The sequence below is a fragment of the Calidris pugnax genome, unplaced genomic scaffold (assembly GCF_001431845.1).
Source record: "Calidris pugnax isolate Ruff unplaced genomic scaffold, ASM143184v1 scaffold38, whole genome shotgun sequence".
Taxonomy (NCBI): Eukaryota; Metazoa; Chordata; class Aves; order Charadriiformes; family Scolopacidae; genus Calidris; species Calidris pugnax.
In genome coordinates, this window is record NW_015090995.1 from 2965074 (window position 1) to 2990746 (window position 25673).

At 48.8% G+C, this 25673-nt stretch overlaps 1 protein-coding gene across 2 annotated transcripts in view; it reads right to left on the reverse strand.

The window, feature by feature from the left end:
* Positions 1 to 9696: 9696 nt before the first annotated feature.
* AR (androgen receptor) overlaps positions 9697 to 25673 on the reverse strand; it is a 60228-nt gene continuing 44251 nt past the window's right edge. Inside the window, exons 4-9 of one of the 2 annotated variants that reach the window (XR_001413433.1) lie at positions 21997 to 22284; positions 14526 to 14670; positions 13532 to 13662; positions 12836 to 12993; positions 11591 to 11921; positions 9697 to 11223 (exon numbers count right to left, since the gene is read on the reverse strand). Coding sequence is in view for 1 of the 2 variants with exons in the window: in XM_014954960.1 (XP_014810446.1) it covers positions 11766 to 11921; positions 12836 to 12993; positions 13532 to 13662; positions 14526 to 14670; positions 21997 to 22284 (878 nt within the window). In the remaining variant the exon portion in view is untranslated. Of the gene's footprint in view, positions 11224 to 11590; positions 11922 to 12835; positions 12994 to 13531; positions 13663 to 14525; positions 14671 to 21996; positions 22285 to 25673 lie in introns of those variants that run through there. The other variant, XM_014954960.1, reaches the window with a different exon arrangement.

A 25673-nucleotide genomic window follows, 5' to 3' on the forward strand; every position in this document is an offset into this window, starting at 1 on the left:
GGGATTGGGGCTGGGCTGAGCAAACTGCTGAGCTGGGCAGGGTAAGGAGCATTGAGCTGCAGGAGCACCACAGCCACCTCGGGGGCTCCTGGGGGGGCTCCCCAGCAGCGGTGAAACCAGCCCGGGTACCGGAGGAGGCAGTGGGATAGCAACAGCCAAGCTCCCTCTCCGGGCTCCAGGTTTGCTGGGGGTTTAATTAGTCTGTCCCGGAGGGAGCTGCGAAAACTTCTGTTATGCAAACTAGAGGAGCTAAATTAAATTCAGAGGACTTTCATAATAAGCAATAAATTTGCTCATTACCAGGCCCTGTGGCCTCAGGAACATCATCCCACTCAGTTTCTCGCAGCTGGGAGTCCCTTGGGTTTGGAAAGAAAAGCAGTCTCGGGCCATTGTTTGCAATTGCTTTGTTTAAATAGTCCACAAGCAGTTTTAGACCCATGGAGAGCTAGTGCCCTTGTGGCTTCTAGTCTTATTTCTGTTCTTTGACTGGGATAAATAAGTGCTGTAAGAGATCATCAGTCACAGGACAGTTTGATAGCCAGATTCTGGACCCTTAATGCGATGCAGAGCCATGACACCACCCTGGGCTGCGTGTGCAGGCACCAGCCTGACCATCAGCATGGCTCAGCTCCCACAGCACCCACCCTGTGCTCATCCAGCCACGGAGCTTGGTGAGGTGGACGGAGGAGCTGCCTGGGCCACCAGGGACAGGAGATTGTGACCACAGCTGGAGGATGAGCAATGGAGTCCCACCTCAGATAGGTCTCGTGCAGGGATGCCAGCCAAATGGAACACTGGGCATCACAGAATCTTAAATTGCTTAGAGTTGGAAGGGATGTTAAAGATGATTGACTTCCACTCCCTGCCACAGGCCAGGACACCTCCCACTAGACCAGGTTGCTCAAAGTCCCATCCAACCTGGCCTTGAACACCTCCAGGGATGGGGCAGCCACAGCTTCTCTGGGTAACCTGGGCCAGTGTCTCACCACCCTCAGAGGAAAGAATTTCTCCTTAATAGCTAACCTAAATCTCCCCTCTTTCAGTTTAAAACCATTACCCTCCATTCTATCGCCCCACTGCCTGATCAGGAGTCCCTCCCCATCTCTCCTGAAGCCCCTTTAGATACTGGAAGGGGCTCTAAGGTCTCCCTGGAGCCTTCTCTTCTCCAGGCCAAACAACCCCAACTCTCTCAGCCTGCCTTCATAGGAGAGGTGCTCCAGCTGTCACAGCATCTCCATGGCCTCCTCTGGACCTGTTCCAACAGGTCCATGGCCTTTCTGTGCTGAGGACTCCAGAGCTGGAGGCAGTGCTCCAGGTGGAGTCTCCCCAGAGGGGAGCAGAGGGGCAGAATTCCCCCCTCCTTCACCCTGTTGGCCACGATGCTTTTGATGCAGCCCAGGATACGGTTGGCTTTCTGGGCTGCCAGCTCACATTGCTGCATCACGTTGAGCTTTTCATCCACCAACACCCCCAGGTCCTCCTCAGGGTCCATCTCAATCCATTCTCTGCTCAGCCTCAACCCCGCAGCTGGAATGGGTTTGGGCTGTGCTGCTGCATGAGGTCCATCCGCATCTCCTGAAATAATCCAGCGTGCAGGGCATCTCCCTCCACCAGCTCATTCTGATGCAGCCCTAGAGAGTCAGCAGAGCCCAAACCCTGATAGAACCGGGAGGCACACAGGGAAACGGCTGCCAGTGCAGCTGTGTTAGTGCACGCAGCCCCCCCAGGGCCCCCGGGGAGGTAAAACACTATTGAAATTATTGTTTCAGGAAATGGATCCATATTTCTGTTTTAAAAATTTCCCACTGGCTGTTCTAAGGACAAAGGCAAGCAAACTGCTTTTAGAGCATGGAGCCATTTTAGGGCTGCTTGACAGCAGATGTTTTCAGCAAGAAATTAAAAAAAAAAAATTAAAAAAAAAAAAAGAAAAAAAAAATAAAAGGAAAAGAAGTAAGACTGATTCCTCGGTTGGTTTCTGCTGCTCGAGCCCAATCCTGCAGCAGACGGGCCCCCTGCCAGGCTCAGCCGGCGGCTCCCCGCTGCTTCCCTGTGTCTCCCCACAGCCCCCACTCGGCTGAGGGAGGCTTTCAGAAAAGGTCACACTGAATGCAATTATCATAAAAAGCCCAGAAAGGGCACCCAGCAGCCTGCCTGGGACGGGGCTTTTTGTTAACTGGGCCAGGAGGGTTAGGGCCGGGAGGGTTAGGGCCAGGAGTCTGCAGAGACCTATATAAAAATGTACCTGGCAGCATGAACTGGAGCTCTGCAGCCCTCTTAGACCTCCCAGCAAGTCCTGAAAAGTGTTGCTTTTTCTAAATTGAATGGTTATTGTGGCTATCAAGTGGGTTTCTGCTCCAGATCCAAGAGCATTGCTAAGGACAGAGCACTTGGCCCGAGCATTTCTCCCTTCCCTGGAGCCCCCTAAGCCCCTCGTCTCCACTGGGATGAAGGGCTGGGGTGGCTTTTGCCTGGGTCAGAGGACCATGGCTTCACCTGGCAGGAGCTGCACATCCCACATCCCTTTATGGTGCCCGAGCCCTGGCTCTGCCTGCACAGCAAGCTGGGGGGCTTGGGTTTCACTCTCCTGCAGTCACAGCAGAGATGAGAGACACCCAAGTGCCAGCCACTGCCCTGAAGAGAGCCAGGAAGGCCCGACAGTGCCCAGCTCATGGTTCCCAGCATGACAACCTTCATGAGATTCCACAAGTCTGTCTCTCCTCCTTCTCTTTCTGTGTGGAAACACGTCACCCAAAGACACCCCGCACCAACATAAGCACCGGGTTCCCCAGCCTCTTTGCCTGTCCACCCTGGAGCCCTTCCACACCTGCAGCCACCATGTCTCTTACCCAGTCTTCTTCCTCTGGCCGGGGAATGATGAACGACCATCAGAGTGACGGGTGCTCTGCGACCTGGTTAGGAGACAAAAACAAGCCCTGGGGCTCACCTTTGGCAGAGAATAAGGACATACGAAGGAAGATGCTGAACCCATCCTGGTCTTGCGCACCACAATTACCTTCTTCTTCCTCAATGTAACTGGATTTTCTTTGGAGAGCTTGGTGCCATTCAGCTGGAGAGCAGAGGCTTCTCTAAGGGCTTCTCTCAGCAGGAGCACCATCACCACACTGGCAAGGTGGCAGTCACCAGCTCTGCCAGCCTGCACGGCTCACGCGCCGTTAGACGCAGTCAGGGGGATCACCAATGTCCATGGTCACTCGTAGGTCACAGTGAACATCATGGTGGATGGATGCACCATGTGCAGCAGAAATGGCTGCAGCATAGCAGAGCAAAACTAGCTCAGATGAAGTGAGGTTGCCCTTTTGGCCAGACCCAAACTCAGAATAATTTCCTCACCATTCTCATGCAGGCAAATCCTGTGCAACCACACAAGGCTGGGGACAAGAGGCCAGGTAAGACCAGGAGATGTGTAGCCACGTGAAGGACTGGGTCTGTCACCTCGTGACCTGTCGGATTGGCAGCTTCTGAATGTCCTGGAGGATGTTGGTGGCCAAGATTGATGGGGGGCACCGGGGCTAACATATTGACATAGTATGTGAGACAGCAGTGAACCCCCCGTGAACGGTGGTGGATTTTTCGGTGTCGCTTAAGGGTGAATTTTGAAAATAGCACATTCATTTTTAACTGTGATTCAAACAGAGGGACGGGACCAGATTCACAGAATCACAGAATCACAGAATTGCAGTGGTTGGAAGGGACCTCAGAGATCATCGAGTCCAACCACAAAAAAAAAAAAAAAAAAAAAAAAAAAAAAAAAAAAAAAAAAACAAAAAACAAAAAAAAAAACCAAAAACATCCAACCTGAACTTCCCCTGGCGCAACTTGAAGCCATTACCCCTTGTCCTATCATCTGTAACTTGGGAGAAGAGACCGACCCCCGTCTCTCTACAGCCTCCTTTCAGGTACTTGTACAGAGCGATAAGGTCTCCCCTCAGTCTCCTCTTCCCCAGACTGAACAACCCCAGCTCCCTCAGCCTCTCCTCGTAAGACTTGTGCTCCAGACCCCTCACCAGCTTCGTTGCCCTTCTCTGGACCCGCTCCAGCACCTCAATGTCCCTCTTGTGGTAGGGGGCCCAAAATTGGACACAGTACTCGATTCTCTGCAGATGACTAAGTATGACACCGCTCCACATGGGCAAGGCTTTTTGTACTGCTAAGTACATTGTGCTTCCAGCGTGCAGGGTATTGGTACATGTACCACTGCTGTGCAATTATACTCTAGGCATTGCCAGCTATTTGTGGACTGATGAGGTATTATTTTTTTTTCCAAGCTCTTTAGTTTGTCTCACAGCGAATAAAATCTTGACCCTGTGCAGTATTCGCATCTGTGCCTTGAATTAGAAGTGGGCTGATAAGCAGTCTTTTTTTATTACTTGAAGAGCACAGGTCAATTTTATAAAGAAGTTCCAGCAGAATGGATTTACAACTGCTCATAAAGATACCGAAAACAACAACAAAAGGAGGAGGACACTGGCCTTTATTAGCTCCTTGCTTTGAGAAATACATTAATCAAATGAAATTCAGTTTAAAAGACCCAAAGAGGCATATATGAAAGGACTAGTCAATTGACGTGTAAATGAATTAACAGTTCAGCAAACTCTGACTGTGAAAAATAGCCTCTGAATGACCCAACATACAGCCTCGTCCACTGAAAAATGACCCACTTATTCCTGGCATCTTCAATAGCTAATGTTCGTCACACTGGATAACGTTTTTCATGCACATAACCGAAACGAAAGCCAAACACACGCACTGAGCAGTGTTCCAACAAATGAGAATTTTTGTCTTTATTGTACTCAGAACAACAACAGACTTTTAAGATTACAAAAAGAGCTGAACACCAAGCGTGAAGGTCTGCCCTGTGGCACAGCACAGGCTGAGGGCTTGCATCAGACCCAAGCATGGACTAAAACAGTCAAAAAAGTAAATATTTTTTAATTTCTCCTAGCGCAGTGCAATTGGTTTTGTCTTCAGCCTGGATGCCAGACAGGCTCCTCTTTTTTGGTTATGAGAATAAATGTCCTTCAGTCCCCTACTGTGACTTCTGAGTGATGGGCATCTCCTGGACATCTTCCACCACATCTCGCCGGCCAAGGCAGTGGCTGTCACTGCTCCCCAGTCTCGATGACATCGTAACATTGCAGGTCTCTATTTTCCTCATTCAATGTAATCAGTTCCAATATTTTTATTTTTATTTTTTTTTAAAAAAAAAAAGAAAAAAAAGAGGAGTCTCAACAATCCAACTAACGTCCTTCTCTAGAAGCGGAATTTGGCCTCAGATGCTATTAATTTAGGCAAAAACACTGCCGTTTCTGAAAGGTGACTGAAAAAGACCACCCTGCTGCAACCGCAATGCGACAGCAGCCAAAAGAAAATGGTGTGAGGATGCTTGGACCTCACTGCTCACCTTGCAAAGGACAGAGGTTCGCGACCGCAGCAGCAAAGTCCCACCGAGCCAGGGCGAAGGCTTTTTCCGTGTCACACCTAAGGAGCTGAAAGCTTAGCCCTCGCCTTGGAACCAGGCCTGGGGAAACAACCACATTATTGTACCTGAAAGTCTTTCTGCCCCTTCCGTCGGCCACTTGTTCTTTTCCTTTTTGGTAATCCTGCGGCGTTTGCTTTATGACTTTACTCAGCTGTGGTGAAAACGAGCACTTGCAGAGACATTATGCTTTGATACTTCCATGAATACTATAGCTGTGGGCTGAGAGTCCTCCCCAGGCAAAAAAGGCACCAGCAATGAGCTTTTTTTTGGCTTATTACAAAGAAAATAAAATATATCAATATAGAGAACTCTTTTTATTACAGAAACATGTTAACAAATAAAAACAGCATTAAATTGCCACAGAACACAAAATACCCGGCACAGAGAGCAGCTTATTATAAATTTGCTGTGGTTTTACGTGTGGTGCAGATATTTACTTTTTGAATCACAAGAGCAGGTTTCCCTGCCGTTTGAAAAGGGAATGAGCAAAAAGTCCCTCCCTGCTGCCGGGGAGCGGTTGAGCCAGCGAAGGTGGGAGAGGGAGAGCTGCAGCCTGTGCTGTATCTCCTCCAGACCCCCCCCAGTCCTCTGTCCCCCCCAACCCCAGGAACAGGCTGGAGCATCCATCCCCTGGAGCTCTGCCCGGAGCCTGCAGGTTTCCAGGTGCTCTGTCGTCTTGAGAGCGGGCACCAGGACGTGATGGTGAGGAGCACGGACTCGGCCAGTCGTTACGGTACCAGAAAGGATTTCTGTGCCTCTAAAAGTCTGCTCTGAAACAGTTAGAAAACAGCTCCCGCTCTCTTCGTTCCAGGATTCTGCCCTAAAGTGCAAGGACACTTTGTGCAGTCAAAGAGGGCAGAAATAAAGGAAACTCTGTTGTTTGTTATTGAAACGTCAAGGGAAAGAGATCGGTAAGTGGAGGGGCAGCTGGGAGCTGGAGACAGCCTGCGTTGGCAAGTGACTCTGCAAGGGGGGCCAGCTCTTCTGCTGGCCCCTATGGCCAGGAGGCAGGTGATGCCTTGGGTACCACCTCAGCATCCCTATGGACCATGGCGATGACCCCATCAGCACCACCCAGGCCAGAGTGACAAGTGTGAAACCAGCACGTGGTGGTGAAGGGGGAAAGTCTCCTGCCTGCCCTCCACAGGGACGACTCACTCGGTCTTTACCTCCCCGTGCACCGTGTGCGATGCTCCTGGCTTAACTCTGCTTTTCCCCAAAGCCAAGCAAAAAAGGGGCTTTCAACTTCTCTGGGAATGGTGTTCAGATGCTGCCAGGCTCTCCAGAAATGATCGCACAGTCTCACCAAGAGCCACTACCCAAGCTCTTCCTCTTGCTAAGCAAAGATCCCTGCTGACCATGGATGGTGCTGGTGGGAGCCCGCTGGGTGAAGGTGGGCGAAGGTCTGCGGTCACTGGCCTGGGAAAGCTGGCTACCCAGGCAGGCAACTGCACCACGTCATCCATCTCACATCTTCTGGCATTCCACAGGATGGAGGGAGAGCTCCTCCTGCACTAACTAAAGGCAACCACATCTCACACCCTTTATCTGATGTAATCGTACCCTTCCGTGCGACAGCGCTGCTCCCAGGCTGACACCAATGCGTGTGTTCCTTGTCTTCCATCTGCCGCCTCCAGCGGGAGCTGATGGGCCAAGCCATGATCTGGATTAAGCCAGCACAAAAGCCCACATGCTTCCCAGAAAGACCAAAGCAGAGCCACTAAAACCTCAGGGGGACATGGACGTGGTTTCTGTCCTGGCTTGCGAGTCAGTGACACCAAGGGGGTCCCCTCTCTGAGGGAAGCCTCAGGGATGGCTTCTAAATAATTGTGAAGATGATGGAATACTCTTTGCTTTATTAAAGCAAAAGCAGACAAGAAAATGCAGAAAAAAATCCCACAATTTTACAAAGACACATGGCAGTATCTGGACTTTGGTATTTCGAAAACCTCTTTTTTTCTTTTTTCCCCAGTTTCTGCAGCAGCCCATGAAAATAAGGAATGAAACAGTGTTAACTCCCCCCCGGCCCTGGCAAACAGACAAACAAGTGCTTCTGATCCTGGTTCCCATCTCCTCCAGTCATCCCTCTAATAATGTCATAAAAAGTCATCTTTTGAATACAAAAAAAAAAAAAAAAAAGTTGCAGAAGCTTACTTTGGTGCTGAAGAGACAGGGAACACAACCCCAGTTGCCAAAGGCAGCCCCACTGCTCCCCTGCCCCATTGGCCCAGGGACAGGGGGTACTTCATATGAGCTCCTGCTCCCCCTTTAAAGCAAACACTGCTGGAGGGGCTGCACACACGTGTTACATGCACTGGGCAGACAACACATAGGCAGTATCCCCTTCTAAATAGTTTCTCATTCGCACTATGAGCCCACCAGCAAATCAGGGTATGCAAATCCTGATGAAGTTTGATTTCTTCCCACTCTCCCAGCAGAAAAGTCCCCAGCAGGATACCTCCAATCTTATTAACTAATAAAAACTTCACTGACATGAGCTTGTGCAAAATACAAAGCTCTCCAAAGGAGCTATTCAGATTGCTCATAAACATCCTTCTGTCGATAACAGGGATCAGGGCACTACCAACCCAGTAGTTCATTGTATTCTTCTGCTAACAGCCAGAAAATGTTCAAGAAGAGAGGAACGCACCAGCAGGATCTTTTTACTGGTTCATTAGCAAATATTAGGAGATCGTATCTACATTTGAAACACTTGCAGCCCTCTAAAATAAGAAAAGCTATTGAGAACATCGTCCTGTTGGCTGGCATTCAGGAAGGTTATCTACAGGTTGCTGTTGCCACCTACACTAAGGGATCTCAGGAGGAAGAGCATGATCAGAACCATATCTAGCAGGGGAAGAAAACTCATCATAAATAACTGCGAAGAGAGATCCTCCCCTTCGATAGTTTTGGGGCTTTTTTTCCCTACTCCTTCCCTTGATGAAAAGATGACAGCACGATTGAAAAGTGTCAGGAAAATTAATGTGTTTGTTCTTACTGAGAGTTTGCAAAGAACCCAGACGTTGCACAAGGGCATCTGCCCGAAGAGCTGGCAGTGATCCTCAGCCTGTGAACGGTCCAAGCAGCAGAAGCATTAGCACTGTTTTCTGCACGACTCGTACGTGGCAATCACTCAGCCTGAACCTCATTGCTCTTCACTTTTAAAGCCATCTGACCAACACCAGTAGGTGGTATCAGGCAGGGGGATGCAGCGTGACGTGATGCACGTGTCTGATGGGGTTCACCTCTCCAGGCTCTGGCACTGGCTTTGTGCTTGTGGTGTCTCTGTGCCAGGAGACCACCTCAGTGCCCTGGGTGGGCACAGCTCCACCACAAGCCCCGCTCCATACCACAGTGGCAAAATCACTGCCTGCCAAGAAACTACTAACTTGCTGTTTGCCTGCACCAGCACAAGGAGCCCTTGTAGACGTCTATCATAAAGTCAGACCATGTTGCAGTCCCCTTCACCAGAAGGCTGTGCCGCCATACAGTGAGACCTGTAGAGGCAAGAGGGTTGGGCAGAGAGGAGCCAGATGAAATTCAGAAGGGCAAGGTCTTGCACCTGGGGAGGAATAACCCCCTGCACCAGGACAGGTTGGGGGCTGACCTGCTGGAGAGCAGCTCTGTGGAAAGAAACCTGGGAGTCCTTGTGGACAACAGGATGACCATGAGCCAGCAATGTGCCCTTGTGGCCAAGAAGGTCAATGGCAACCTGGGGTGCATCAGGCAGAATATGACCAGCAGGTCGAGGGAGGTCATCCTGACCCTCTGCTCTGCCCTGGGGACGCCCCATCTGGAGCACTGGGACCAGTTCTGGGCTCCCCAGTTCAAGAAAGACAGGGAACTGCTGGAGAGGGTACAGCAAAGGGCTATGAAGATGATGAGGGGACTAGAACATCACTCTTATAAGGAAAGGATGAGGGACTTGGGTCTTTTTAGTCTGGAGAAGAGAAGGCTGAGGGGGGATCTGATCAATGCCTACAAATACTTAAAGGGAGGGTGTCAGGAGGATGGGGCTGGTCTTTTTTCAGTGGTGCCCAGGGACAGGACAAGAGGAAATGGGCACAAACTTGAACATAGGAACTTCTACCTAAATGTGAGGAGGAACTTCTTCGCTTTGCGGGTAGCAGAGCCCTGGAACAGGCTGCCCAGAGAGGTGGTGGAGTCTCCATCTCTGGAGACATTCAAAACCCACCTGGACACGTTCCTGTGCAACCTGCTCTGGGTCAACCTGCTTTGGCAGGGGGTTGGACTGGATGATCTCCAGAGGTCCCCTTCCAACCCCATGTCATTCTGTGATTACCTTGGCAAAAGCCTGTAAGTGCCATGCCTGCCAACAACCCCTGGTCAGGTCTTTTTGGTGGTTTTGGTGGGCTCACGACTGTGAGGGAAGGGGGGAACCGAAACACCATGGGGAATGCAGGCTTGGCCACTTTGTGGGAAGCAGAGCCCACCAAATAAACAGATCTGAATACAGGTGTTGGGTAGGCCTGTGTTTCCTTCTGAACTTGAGGTATGACACAGAGTCAAGCCAATGCTTATGCCTGAAAAAACAACCTGCTTTTCCCAGATGTTCCTGACTGCTGGGACCCACCAGCAGCTGCGGACCCACTGACCGCTGCTGTTTGGTGGCTGTGGACTGAGTGCCCCTGTTTGCCAGGGCACGTTTATCCATCCTCAGGCAGAGCTACAGCCTGTCCTGCATCAGCCACGAGGCTGTACCACCACCTTGTCACCAGTGCCACCACCATGCCACCTGGAGCTGCTGGGGACAGGTGGTGCATGTAGGATCGTGTCCCCCTGGCCTGCAATCAAGCACTGCAATTAGCAAGAAGTGCTTAGAAAGGCAGAAGGTCTCTTCAGTGTTTCCTTTCCAACCCCCTGAACCATCATGGCAGCACCAGCCAAGTCACCACAGCCATCTCTCAAAGGACAGGAGTAGCAGCAAGAGTCCTGGATATGCTGGCGTCCTGCACATGGGGTAAACGAACCCGTTTTGGGACAACAGTCCCATGGCCTCACAGGTCCTGCAGATCCCAGCCCCGCTGCTTTGCTCCTGGGACACTTGATGCTGGCATCGGAAAGAATAGTTGGGACAAACGGGCAATATGTAGTGTAGCTGGAAACCCGGTGTCCGGGGACACCTCACGGGAGCAGAGCTGGTGAAGGGTTGGGCAGGGGCCTCGGGGTGCCCACGGGAGGAGGGGAGAGTGTGAGGTCTGAGGACATCAGGCACTTGCGGAGGTGGGTACGGCCGTGTTGGAGGAGCAGCAGCTGCCGAGGACGGGAATGTGACTGCTGAGCGCCCGGGTGGCCCCAGGGCAGACCGAGATCCAGCTTTGACTGGCTGCAGGAAAAACATCCCAGATGGAAAAACAGCAGCCATCCGCCATCTCTGGAGATTTCCAAAGGTCACCTATCCCTCCAGCTCTTCTGCTGACAACCCTGTAAGAGTCCACCAGCACATATGGACGCTCCTCCACGCTGCTGGGCAGGCAGGATGGCAGCAGGGTGGTGTCCGGGCAGACCCCACAGCACCTTTGTGTCCCAGCAATCCATCAAGCTGCAAATTCATCTCTTCCCCCAACTCTTCGCGGCTTCTCTACTGCCATATTTTAACTCATCTGCTTCCCAGCACCATAATGCAAATAAAAAGTCCCGGAGGAGGCCAGTAAAGTTACCCACGCTCAAACTTATAGGCTCAACCGGCTTCTCGTCTTGTTCTATTTAAAAAAAAAAAAAAAAAAAAAAAAAAAAAAAAAACAAAAAAAAAAAAAAAAAAAAAAAAAAAAAAAAAAAAAAAAAAAAAAAAAAAAAAAAAAAAAAAAAATTGTTTTTTTTAAAAAAAAAAAAAAAAAAAAAAAAAAAAAAAAAACACAAACAAAAAAAAACAAAGCACAAATCCAACAACTGCTGGCATTTCTCCCAATCTCCCGTGGCCCGGGCCACTGAAAGTCGCTGCAGAAAACACACAAATGAGAGAGCGTAGACACAGCGCCGCTGCCACCGTGCCCCAGTCCCCTGTCCCCAGCACAGCGAGCCAGCCAAACACAGGTAGAAGCCGCGGCAGGTAGTTCAGTTCAGAGGTACCTCAGGAAAAATAGAAACGTCAGGAATCCCAGCGGGTAGTCCCTCGTTACCGTCCCGTCTTCTCGGCCTCCGTAGAGGGGATTCCCCAAGGCACTGCAGTACAGTAGTGCAGAAATAACAGGCAGGAGATGGCTGAAATGGGGGTGGCAGAACTGGGAAGGTCCCTTCCAGAAGATCACTGCGCGTGGAAGTAGATAGGCTTGACTTTTCCAGACAGGATCTTGGGAACCTGCACAGAGATGATCTCGGCCATCATTTCAGGGTAGTCCACGCTCACCATATGCGCCTTTATTAAAAGGTCAAATGTAAACTGATGCAGATCCTTGGCAATCTGGGAAAGGAAGAAAGTTCGTTAAGCAAGAAGTGCCTGGTCAACGTTTTCTCTGAGAAAATACCGAGCAGACGTTAGCAGGCACAGCAGGTCAGGGCCAGCCCTGCTGTGGTAGGACCTGCTCTCTGGACCTGCTCTCTGGCCATCACTGCCTGGTTAGCAGTTATCAGATGGCAGGAAAGCACCCCAAAGATGAGCGAGGGAACTACCCAGTCTGGGAGCACATAGCGTATTTTGCCATGGCCCTTCACTCTCAGACGTGACTGAGTTCCACCAAAACAGGGATGTATTAAAAATGGTACTTTCTTTCTCCTGCAGAAACTTGTCTTACTGTGTGCAGATGCTGCTGACTTCACTTACTAAGAATTACTTTTTGCTTGTAAACACATAACTGCTGTAATCAGAGAAGATTCACTGGGGGCACTGAGATTTTGAGCTGTTCCGCTGGGCTGACGACGGACAAGTATCATTTACAAAAAGCTTTTCATTGCTAAAAAGCGAAGCCCATAAACCCATGCATAAGAATGGTCATTGTAGGGAGTGATAGACAAGGGTAACTTCCACTCCCTTGGCAGAGTTAGTGGCCATCTTTCCTCTGTCACTTAATCTGGGAGCACACTGCAATACTGTCCCTGCAAAGGTGTGCCAAGAGTTAAAAAACAAAATCATCAAACAGCCCAGGTTGGAAGCGACCTTGACCTTGGGAGGTCACCTGGTCCAACCTTTCCTAGGAAAAGGAGCCTGGATGAGACTATCCAGTGCCCTATCCAACTGTATCTTGAAAACCTCCAATGATGGGGACTATCACAACCCTGAGGAGGTTGTTCAAGTGAATGATCATTCTCACTGTGAAAAGGTTTTTCTTATATTGTTTCTTATGTGTATGGATAAGACATTTTACTGTCCTCTCTTACAGGATGCACGGAGTCCAGGACCTTGGTGAGCTGGTAAAATCGCCGAGAGCAGGAGGTAGGGTTCTTCCTCTTGCAAGCGATGATACGGTCAAGTTCCTTAATGTAGTTCATTCGAAGTTCATCAAAGAGCTTCTGGTTCTTCAGGCCATCCACTGGAACTGGACGGAACACGGGAAGGAAACAGTAAGAGTTGCCCAGAGAGTGGAGAGAATAAAAGGGCAAGAGGAAGGCTGGAGAAGTGGTCAGGGGAGACCTAAGAGGGAAGACCTGCCCACTAGCCCTGCTTCCACTATGGCCCTCACTCTGACCAGCTTGTTGGACTACTGTTAACCCAAGAACCCTTGTTCAGCACTGGTTATAAAAGAGAAGCACGGTAACAAACTGCAGAGCTATTTTCCTGCTCAGCAGGTGATGGCTGGAGGTCCCCATGATGACAGCAGTTAGGCTGAGGAGCAACCTCCTGCCAGAGCTAAATGGAGAAACGCTCCACTGTCCATAGGTGGGATGGGCTGGCTGCAGGGTGGCTGGGTGGTGGCACCCCTATGCTTGGCAGCTCATTGTCTCTGAGCAGCTCAGCTTGAAGCAGAGAGAACATTCAAAGCCAAGGAGCACATGCACATGGCCGGGGAAAGCACCAGGTCTCTCTAGGGCGATACAGCGTAGAGCAACTGTTGAGGAAAAGATGGGAGTACTTACTAATACTGAAGAAGAGTAGAGCCTTCATACAGAGAAACTCCTGGGGTGTGATCTGAAGCCACCCGAACTCCTGAGAGAGGTGCCGCATCCTGACGCATTGGCTGTACATCCTGGATTTGTGCATCCGGTACCTGGCAGGGCAAGGAGATCAGAGATGTGGGGCGGGGAGGACACACTGTGCCCAAGCCGGTGATCCCGGCCTCGCCTGGCACATCCCCACTGCCAGGAACCCAGGCTCTATCTCGGGGGATGCTGGCAGCAACAGGCCTGCGTGCAGGAAAGGAATGTTCTTCCAAAATGCCCGTGTGTAACCCTCGTGGGTGATCTACCACCCCGTGGATGATCTACCTGGGATCTACAGGGTTAGTCTGACTCTCTGCCTTCCCGAAAAAACGACTGCGGTGATTCACCAAATAGGGCTGCCCGTAGGAGATGCCAAGCTGAGCTTGGAGCTCTCAGAGAGAAGGTGTGGTTTTGCTTGCTGCTCTACTTATTGCTTCTAAGCTCTTCTACCTCAGTGTCAGCAAACCCTCCCCAGTTCTAAGCTGATGCTACACCACAGACACCCCATCAGGAACTCAGAATAAATGTTTACTTCTGTTTCTGCTCATTCCAGCTGGCCAACCAAGTTGAAAAGAGGAGCTCAGATGCCTCAGAAAAAAGGCAGGTCTGTACGGACCAGCCCTTCACACCTTGCACCAGCACTTGCTGCTGCCCTGATGGAAGTCAAACCCAAGGAAAGGTGGCAGGAAAGGGAAGAAGGACCAGCAGAGAGCTTGCAAATCTCCTTATTGCTCCTGGAGATCGTTGCAGAGCAATTAGAGGGGAAAAGCAGGGCCCTCCTATGTTTTGTTGGCCAGCTCTGAAAGTACAATTACTCAAGCTGTACGTTTCATAAGCAAACGGGTAAGCACATTCCTTGTCTTGTTCTCATTTCTCACCTTGCCTGACCCGCACAGAGCACACTATTAGACTGCTGATATTTCACACTTACTCATTGAAGACCAGATCTGGAGCGAAGTAAAGCATCCTGGAATTGACGTTGGTGAAAGATCTCCAACCCATAGCAAAAACCATGAGGCCCATCCAAGAGTATTGGATTATTGACATCTGGTCATCCACATGCAGGTTGCGAAATCCTATTTAAAAAAAAAAAAAAAAGAGGGGGATATTACAAATTAACGTTGGCTTCCTGCAGTTACCAGGACTGTTTTCAGGCAGGCTCCAGCCCTCCCACAGGGGTCTCCTCCTATGACAAGTTGTTTCACATCCAGTGAGGTGAACAAGCCTCATCCTGCAACGAAAGCAGCCAAAAAAGATCCAGCAGGATGGGATTCAGTGACTTCCTAAAGTCCCGCAGGATAATGGGTCCAACCAGGGGGGGGTGAGCAGGTCCAGCTCCTCCAGAACCAAGCTGGCCTTGCCACAGTCCTCATTTCTGGCACTAATTAAGCACCCAAACCCACCGAGTCTTACTGTGCCGTATGCTCTGCAGTCTCGGCGTAACCTCCAAAGTCTCCACTCCAAAACAATTCGCAACTACCACGTGAGACAGTATGTCAAAAGGGGGTGAAATTAATAGCCGATGAGGATTTGTTTGCTTTGCTCTGCCAACAAATAAATCAGCTGAAGGGGAGCAGGAGCCCCAGCAGCAATACAATTAACCATATCACATTCTCCAGGCACTGAGGCAGAAACAAGCCCTCATTAACCAATTACCTCAGTTGGAGCAATTCTGGCACTCAAGGAAATAAGCCAAAAAACTTCCTTTATTAGATCCCCTTTAGGACTTCACCAGATTTAAGTAAATGGATTTTAATGTATAACGCTCAGAGCCAGCAAGTAATCCCAAGGCCTCATCACATGGTTAACAGACTGCAGTTTCTCCATCAAACACACAATGCATTTATCTAATGACTATGAAAATGAATATGAAAACCTCTGCTGAACTGCAAGCTAGACAAAAATATCAATTAAATTTAAATTAGTATTCCCAGATGGTGGCTCACAGTTAAATCCCAGGCATGTTTACAACACACGCACAAACATCACCTCCAACACTACTTTTTTTTTCCAGCTACTTGTAAATAGCCAAATGTAATCTGGTTTCAAGAAAATCATACGCTATTTCAATCAAATATTAAAGCAATTATAACACCTCCAGTGTATAATTATAATCCATTGAGGCAAGCATCTGTCTCTTGCTTGGGAAGCTGTCAACTGCAAATGAGCACAAGTCATGTTTTACTGCTGACTAAACTTGCTTTACGTTTGTACATTTTCCTTTCAGCTTCTGTGTCAGTGGATTAAAAAACCTGAAGCTTGCGTGCAAGTAGTGTCCTACCGAACCCGAAGAGGTGATTTCCAACCAGAGGGCTCTCAGCTACTGACTGAACATGAACCTTCTGGGAGCCAGAGTGAAACTCATTAACAGCAACACCAGTACAGACAAGGCATCTGGGCAACTCAAGGACTTCATAAAATCACTCACACTCATCACTAGGACATGTCTGACTTGGATATTCATATTTAATTACACTCCTGCATGCTATAAAAACCTGTCCTATTTATCCTGTAAATATAGTCAGAGAAGAATTCACTGCCTAGTAAAACCTAAGCCATTCAGAACATCTTCCTTCCAATACAGGTTAGGGGTGGACCCGCTAGAGGCAACTACTGAAGAGAAAGATCTAGGGGTCCTGGTGGACAGTAAAATGGCAATGAGTAAACAGTGTGCTCTTGCGGCCAGGAAGGCCAATGGTATCTTGGGTTGTATAGGGAAGAGTGTAGCCAGCAGGTCAAGGGAAGTCATTCTCCCCCTCTACTCTGCACTGGTGAGGACTGTGTCCAGTTCTGGGCTCCCCAGTTCAAGAGGGACAGGGAACTACTAGAAAGAGTCCAGCGTAGGGCTACAAAGATGATTCAGGGATTGGAGCATCTCCCTTATGAGGAGAGACTGAGAGAGCTGGGACTCTTTAGTCTGGAGAAGAGAAGGCTGAGGGGAGACCTTATCAACGCCTACAAGTATCTCAAGGGAGGGTTGAAGGAGGAGGGAGCCAGACTCTTTTCAGTGGTTCCCACCGAGAGGACGAGGGGCAACGGGCACAAGTTGGAACATAAGAGGTTCCACTCAAATATGAGGAGAAACTTCTTCACGGTGAGGGTGACGGAACCCTGGAACAGGCTGCCCAGGGAGGTTGTGGAGTCCCCTTCTTTGGAGATTTTCAAAACCCGCCTGGATGTAGTCCTGAGTAACATGCTCTAGCTCTAGGCAATCCTGCTTCAGCAGGGGAGTTGGACTAGATGATCTCTATGGTCCCTTCCAACTCTAGAAATTCAGTGAAATTCAGTGAAATTCAGTGAATATCTTCCTGTTCCATACCTTTTCCTTGTCTTTTTCCTTGCCTAGGCTTTCTGAATAGATGGGAAAAACCTGAGTACCTGAGTTGAAGAGGAGCCATGCTGCTGGCCCCAGTAGCTGAGACTGTGCGATGAGTAGGCAGTGAGATGGTGCCAGGAACATTCCCATGCCGGCACCAAGTGCTGAGGATTAACATTTCATCAGCCAGCTAAGCACTCACCCCACCCCAAGTCCTTAAGGTTGGGTTTTTCCCCTTTTTAAATTGCTCTTTGAAGGAAAAACGTATCTTGTTCTCAGAGAGAATTAGCGGAAAATGCTCTATTACAAAAAAAAGGGCAAACACTAAAGAGTAGATCAAACTGAAGGCTGACGGCCAAAACTACTTCTGTAGTTTGAAAAGCTCTGAAGAAGGCTCAGCGCAGCCCTTCTGACAGGACAGTGAGGACACAGTCCAGCATGCTCGGGCAAAGGAAAGATCATAGACTCATAGAAGAGTTAGAGTCGGGAGGGACCTTAAAGACCATCCAGTTCCAACCCCCTGCCATGGGCAGGGACACCTCCCACCAGACCAGATTGCTCAAAGCCCCATCCAACCTGGCCTTGAACACCTCCAGGCATGGGGCAGCCACAATGCTCTTAACCACCCAGACAAGAAAATCCTACGAACACAAACATATTTATGACAGCAGATGCTCTGCCTTCAAAAGAGATGCAAAAATGTCCCAACAAGAAGTTGGGTCCAAGAGGTGCTGTAGGGCCAGAAATGAACTGCAAACCAGGGCATGAGGAAGAGGATGAGGTGGGGAAGGAAGAAGGCAAACCAGAGGTCTCTGGTGCTTGGCTTGAAGCCCATAAAACCTACTACCAACGAGGAAACCTACACTCTGTATGTGACTTGGGACGAGTATCAGCTTTTCAATGCATCTGTGAAAGTATCTGCTGCCCCTAATCTTTGCCACAAGAAGGATTTGGTGCACTTGTTCATTACCTTGTAATTATGTTCACCGAAAAAAAATATTTGTGCAAGCTTTATCACTGTTTAAGGGAAGGTATTTGAACACAACAGTTTTGTTGTTGCAGGACTTAACGTTTGCTTTCTGCTTGTCCACAAAAACAGGCCCTAGAAACCCAGTGGCTCACTGTTTCTAAAAGGCATCACCACTTCCAGTTTCTGAACTGAAATGCCTTGAAACAAAACTGACTTGCAGAAACCAGATACCTATCATTTTCTGGAAACCTCCTCCCTCCAGGCATCTGAGATGATGTATGGCCAAAATCACTGTATAAGAAAATAAATACAAACCTCATGCCACAATCTATTGTTAAATTTTCAGTATTGGCATAGTTTGAAGAAAAACAAATGAAGATACCTTCTACAGAAAGCAATCCCAGCAGAAGTAAAATTCAATTTACTGGTGACTTGAAAAAGATCAATGCATAACCTTTTGTCTTGCGAATAATCTTAAAGCCAGATAGTTCGGAAAGAAAGGCTTTATCTTCTCTCTTGATGCAATGCTGTGCCAGAATGGTATCTTCCTAAGAGATAGCAGCTGAACATCTCACATTTAACATATGTAAGATAAAGAAATACTCGGTTTGTCTGTGGAATTTTTATTGTTTGGAGAATGGCAGTATAAGGATGCAATGGAGAATTGCATCCTTATACTGAAAGGGTGAGTTAGATAATAGTATAAGGCAGTAGATTTGAAACAGAAATGCAAGCAATGGCCTGGAACACCCATAAAGCCCTAACCCAGGGCAAGTACACAGAGATTCTGCACCCTCCCTAATAAATAGGTCCATCTCCCGTGATCCCAGGGAGGGTATTTCACCTGAGCACAGGGGCACTGAGCTGCTAAAAATGCGAAGGCTGCTCATCTTCCTCGCTGGCAGCAGAAGCAGGGCTGCCCCTGCCCTCCCCCCAGCTCTGCTTCCCCGCACACCCACAGGCCAGGTATTTCTTATAGCCTGATTCCCAAACAGCTTCTGGAATGAACTGAAGTCTTTTCATTTGCTGCCAGCTAAAATAGATCTTTACCCTAATGTGTCTGAGTGCCGATATAAATGAACTGTAACACCTTGGCTGAATTTATATATATGGGAAAGGGAAAATACATACTCCTTTCACTTACCCTGCAGTGGACACATTTTATGGATTTAATAAGATTTTTTAATTCTGCATTTCAGCAGCCTTCTTGGCAAGCTGTGGCTGTTTAATCTATTTCCAGGGAACCCACAGTTTGATTCTACCTTCTCCTACGCAGAATTTCAATTCCACAGGGTCCAAAGGGCCATACTTTTCATTTTTTCCACTGGACAGATATTGCTACTGTGGGAACTCAGGATTCCATACTGCTCCTACCTGGTGCAGTCTTGTTTCTAGGATATCACTGAAACCTCACGGCGCAGGAACACCTTGCTGCATACTCATCACTCTTGGTGTACAGCTAATGCAGGATGCGAGGTTAATAATCACCTATCAATATTAATCTACTGCCAGTCTTATCAGGCTGAAGCTACCTCTATTACATGTGCAAGTTCCCCCTCCTCCCATCAGCAGCAGTCACTGGGAAGTCAAACCTTTGCCCCTTTACACTGATATATATCTTCACTGACAGGCAGGGCTACTCCTGCTTAGTTAAGCCAATGTTCATGCCAGATGTGGTTCCTTAACGGGGAAAGAAGAGGGGGATAACATTTCCACCCTCACTGAGGACCTGCTGAGGACCAGGCAGCTGATGCTGGCTTCTGGGCTCCATGCAGGGCAGAGGACTGAGCGAGGTTTGCCTCTGCTTGGCACCAGAAACGCCAGCCTCGGGCACTGTTCCTGCTCCTGGCCGATGCCGCCTGTGCCCTGTGCTCCCATTGCACCTCGCCAGCCACGGCGTTCATTAAACAGCCCCCAGCCTCCCCACAGACCCCGTGAAGATCGTGCTGTTTTGATAAAAACAACCACATCCCGCTGCTTGAAACTTGCCTGGGTTTTATTTCCATTACGTCTCCCCCTGCACGCGTTCATCGCCCATCTCCACAGCCTGCCCGGCCGCCCAGCCAACCTGAAAACCCTGCTGCTTTATTAACCAAAATAGAATTTAAATTCCATCACAGCTAGCATTCTGAAAGGTTTACCCAAAAAAAGCCAGGTGGCAGAACCCGGGCACGGCTCCCAGGGGGAGCATCAGCAACCAGAGAGGGCAGGACCCAGCAGTGGATGAGACCCACCAGGCTCCTGCTGGGGCCAAGGGGCTGCGTAACCACCGCCTGGAGCACCAACACAGCAATGGCGCTGCGCTTGTTTACTCCTTCCCTGGAAAATATCACAGGAATGACTAAGTGGCAAATTTGTGGTTATTACTGTTGAATAACAGTTGGCACATGGCAGGGAACTGCTGAGAGAAAGCCAGGGAAAACAAAGTGGCTTTGCCTCCCGGCACAGGGATGCTAATGGTCAGCCCAGCGCCAGCAGGATGGGGAGGCAGCCAGGCAGCATCCCTCCACGCAGGAGGGCTGGCCTCCAAAACGGATCCCCTGCCCAGAGAGCGGTGACTGCTTCGACATCAGAAAATTAGGATTAGTTTTGCCCAGATGCCATCGCCACAGTGCAGCAGCCAGCGCCGCCGGTGAGGGATCCAGCACAGGGCAGCAGAGCGAAAGCCTTTGCAAAGGGGGTGATTACAAAGAAAAATACTTTTCATAGCTCTCTCCCTCTCCATTAGCACTACTGCCATTTTATAACCTCAGCCCCCGGATCACTGGTCAGGTTTGGTAGTGTCTCCGTGTACTTTTCTGAAGAAATCTTAATGCCTGATGTAGATAAGCCAGAAGAGAAAGCATGATTTGTCCCTGGTTTCACAGACCAGATGAACCTTTTCTGACTCAAAACCACAAGAAACAGAATGGGCCATTCTGCATTTAAGCATATTCAGACTAACACCCCTCCTGGAGCACAGGTCCAGCTGCTTCCCGATTTCTGGGAACATCAAATGTCTGGTTTTGGCATAGAGCAGTGAACTTATTTTGCCTCAGATTCCTTCTTTGGTCATTATCAACCAGCACATAAAGTGTAGGACCCCTGTTTCCTGCGGTATTTCCTGAGGACCAGGGCCAGGGTGAGGAAGGCAGCTCAGTACCATCCCCACACCGCAGTCTGAGGGATGCTGGAAGGTGAACTGGATCCTGCTGCACCCAGAGATCTCCATCTTCTGTAATTGCACTCATTCAGTTGGCAGGATTACGACACACAATGGGCAGCATGTTCCAGGCTGGAAACCTCTACGCTCAGAACCAAGGAGCGTGTCCAGTGGAACTCATACATCACCGGGATGTTTCCACTTACAGCACCTGATAACTCCTACTGTTTGGAAACTCCCCGACCCTTAATGTACTCCCATATCATGTCTCTGAATGCATCATAAATATATTCTAGCAATCTGTCACGCAAGAGCAACCTGACTGCCAGGAAGAAGCCCTTTGGGATTTTGTATCTCTCTTTCACTCTTTTATAATTAATTGGCTTGTGAAATACAACAAAAAGCAAGGAAGGATGACTCCCGTCTCTCAAGCCTCAGCTCCTCTCAGCCCAGTCTCCCCCATCTCACATTCACACCATGAAGTGGGATGCTTCACCTGGAGAATTTACCATTTTCACCACTTTGTGCAGGTTACAGGATGGGCCTAATACTTGTTTAGAGAAAACTTCAGCAGGTCTGGTGGACACAGCTCTGGAAGTGAAGGAAAACTGCCGCACAGAGAGAAGGAAGAGAACAAGATGCTGAACCCCTGACCAGCAACAGCCCTTCCCCTGCAGGGAGGCAGACACACACATACACCCTACTGCATGCCAGGGGTTATCAGAACCCAAAGGGGTAAGTTTCTACATACTTTGCCACCCCTTCATCACCTCTCCCATCAAAGGAGACAAACCTGATGCTGCTGCAGCCTGCTTTATGGGGAAATTACACAGCCAGCCACCTTGGGAAGACCATGTGATGGTGGGACACAGGCTACAGACCACCTTCTTGGACAACCACCCCAGATGATATAAACAGGGGACTTTAGGAATGTGCCAGGGAAGGGATGGGATTTGTTGAGTACTCTTCCTCACCTGGCAAAGCCTTTGCCCATTTGACCACGTAGACCAGCTGCCTCTCCCCGAGCTCATTCAGGCTGGTCAGCAGGTTGGAGAAGGAGTCCGGCTGGCTGTTGTCATGGCCGGCACACACCACGCCAGGCTCGATGGCCTCTAGGACGTTGAGGAAGATGGGCTGGCACTCATAGCCATCAATGCGCGTCATCACCATCTTGGGAGCTTGCTCTTCTGTGGGGCTGGATAAGCTGGCTCCATCAGTGTCGTCTTGTGTCTTCAGGTTACCCAGCTTCTTCAGCTTGCGAGCTGTGGAAATGACACGTTTAAGTGTGAGACTTAGAAATAAAAAGGAAGCTTGAGGTTTCTCAGCCTCCAGCTCCATCACTTATATTTATGAGGAAAGGGAAATTGATGGCCAGCAGCAGCTAGTCCTCCAGTGCACGCCATCCAAAGAGTGCCCCGGCATCGCAGACCTCACGTAAGGACAAAAGGGAGCACACACTGCACAAGGAAATCTATTTGCTCATTAATTTTATATGGAAAAGAACAAGTATTATTTATGTCCGGCTGTGACTCGTCACACGTTAACTCCCACTTCGAAATGGAGAGGAAAAACAGGGGAAAAGAGGGAAGAGGCAATTCGATTCAAACAACTACTCACATGCAATTAAAAAGGGAAACAATGCATCAAATAAACCCAGTACCTGGTCACATTCCAGGGAAAAAAGCTATTGCACTCGGATGCTCAAGTGGGATTGTTCCACCCCAGGCCAGAGTGGAAGTGGAATGCAACCGAGAGAAAAGCCTTCTCCCTGCCCAGGGCTTCTCAAGGCCCACTGCCCTATAAACAAGCTCCCCTAGATGGGTCACTACTCCACAAATATATTATGGAAAATACATTTTAAGAGCCAGGAGGTCATCCCACAGCTACCTCCTTGGAGTCTCCCCAGTTAGTGCACCAGCGAGGAGAAGACTCAAGCAGGGGTGACCTTGGTCTGCTGGCCAGCTTCAAGAGCAACGTCAGCAGAGGGGGCTTGTGGGCTTGGGACTTGAGGAAGCTAACAACTGTGGCCGTATCACAGCGACAAAGTGTCCCTCCTGTGCACGCAGCTCTTTAATTACAGATGCTAGTCTGCTAGCAAGATACACCAGGAGCTTCAGATGTGTGACTACAAAGGGAGTTAGTGTTCACCTAATTTGATATCTACATGACGGTGCTCAGCACAACACGGGTTGGCAAGCTACTGCAGATAGGAACAGCTTTCGCCCCTTCCCGACTCCAAAAAGCCCTAATTAATTAGAGAAAAAAAAGCCAATTGTTTAATTCAAGCGGAGAATATAACATCAAACCAATTGCCCTTGGGGTTTTGGCTCCTTCATTACATGATACTTATCTCAAATTTCCTTTCAGCTGTAATTAGAAAAATAAGCAGCGAAACATAAAAATGTCAAGTTAAAGAGCAGCTTTGTAAATCAATTCCAAACATTGATCTTTAAGTAACTTACTTTGGATCATCTACTGCATGAGCAATTAAGACAAGGCTGCTCTTGTCTTAAAAGGAGGGAAAAAGAGTAATAAAGATAAAAAGAGAGCAAGAGGAAAACAGGGCTGCAGTGCAGAGTGACATCCTTCAGCATCACCAGTGCTGGGATTCAGGGAAGTTCTGGGGACCTGGAAGAAAACTGCTTTTGCAGTAGCAACGAAAGAGAAATCCTGCCAACCTCAGGCACCACAGACTGCTTTCAGCTGCAGGCGAAATGACAGAGAAACTGAAACAGCACTCGACACATCCTCTTCTTCAAATTTCTTACTAACATCAACCAAGATGTGGCTTGTCAAAACCAGACCCTGTCAAGCTATCAGTCTTTTCTGGCAGGATAACTTTAGTTGATAATTGTAATAGTACTGGTATAGCAGACATGTCAGTCAGGCCCACACAAATTTAAAGAACTCCAATGATATAAAATCAGACGGTACTGCTGAATGTTATAAATCACACGGGTGATACATTTCAAAAGTAATTACAAATGTTGAAGCAAGAGCAGACAGGTTCATTTCTTATAAGGCTTGCTCTTTGCAAAGTGAACGCCTACATTCATTCCAAAAAGAAAATTAAATATTTCTACTAAAAAGGCCTGTAAGACAGGGGATAGACGGGAAAGCAGTAACAAACATGAAAGGCTGAGCACTGAGCAGCCTAAGTCACAGGCGACAGGACGAGACGAAATGGCCTCAAGTTGCACCAGGGGAGGTTCAGGCTGGATATTAGGAAAAAATTTTTCACCGCAAGGGTTATCAGACATTAGAATGGGCTGCCCAGGGAGGTGGTTGAGACACCATCCCTGGAGGTGTTCAAAAGATGGGTTGATGTAGTGCTGGGAGATACGGTTTTGCGATGGTGGTGCTTTTTGTTTGTTGTGCGGGTGTTTATTTTTGTCAGTGAGGTTGACGGCTGGACAAGATGATCTTTAAGGTCCCTTCCAATCTAGAAGATTCTGTGATTCTAATCAAGGTCTGCTGATAAGGTCGGTCTATGAAAGCAGAGTACATTTCACCATAAGCAGATATCTATCGAGCAACTGAAAAAGTGAGCTCGCACCAAAAGCTGAGGGAGAAACCCAGAGGGCTGAGGTGGCAGCGTGGCTCGGGGGCAGAGGACTAACAGCATCCCATGTCATGGGAAGGAGGAAAAACCACTAGGCTGGAGGGCATCTTCCCACCACCCTTAAGCACTGATGCTGCTGATACTGGGAAACTGTGATTCACTTCACTGTACGAGGGAGTTGTTTGCAATCTGCAGAAGCCCTAAGAAGAGCAAAGACGCGACAACGCACCTTGGAGCACGGAAATAAAGGTGGTTATGCAGAAGGCTAATGAGTTATTAAGTCACAGCCTACAAATACCCACGGCGGGGACAGAAATTCAATAAGAGTAGGTTTTTTTCAATCTAGCAAGCAAAGCTGTAATAAAGATCCAGTTGCTGCAAATTAAGGAGAGACAAGATGAAAAATTAGGTACATCTCTCACAACACTGAATGTAATTAAGTACTGTAGCCACATGGCAAAAAAATGTGTGAGATTCCCCACTGCTGGAAATGCTTACATCGATATCAAATGCTTTTATAAGACATGAGCTCTATTTTAACCACAGAAACTGGACCTGAATTAGGACTAAATACACGTATGACTCATGCCTCGGGCTTTTACAAGATACCAGCAGTTATTACAGTAGTTTTCTGGTCCTAGCATCAATGAAATGAGCTGGATTTTACATGTTTGGGAGGTTTTGCCCCAAGACAGGACCCGCAGGCAGCGCAGTCGCCAGGCTGAAGGTGCAGAGCAGAGGTTCTGCAGCACAGGCAGCTGCCAGCTCCAACTGAGGGCAGAACCACTTGGGTCTCACAAGGGGCACAGCCTACACAACCTCGCACCCACGACTGAAAATGCACAGGCAACAGGAACAGGATGTGCCTTAAATCCAGAGCTCTGCCCTTCAGCAGGAGGTGCACTGGGCGAGCGATCATAGAATTATAGAATGGTTTGGGTTGGAAGGGACCCTAAAGATCATCCAATTCCAACCCCCTGCCCTGGGCAGGGACACCTCCCACCAGACCAGGTTGCTTAAAGCCCCATCCAACCTGGTCTTGAACATCTTCAGGGATGGGGCATCCACAGCTTCTCTGGGCAATCTGTT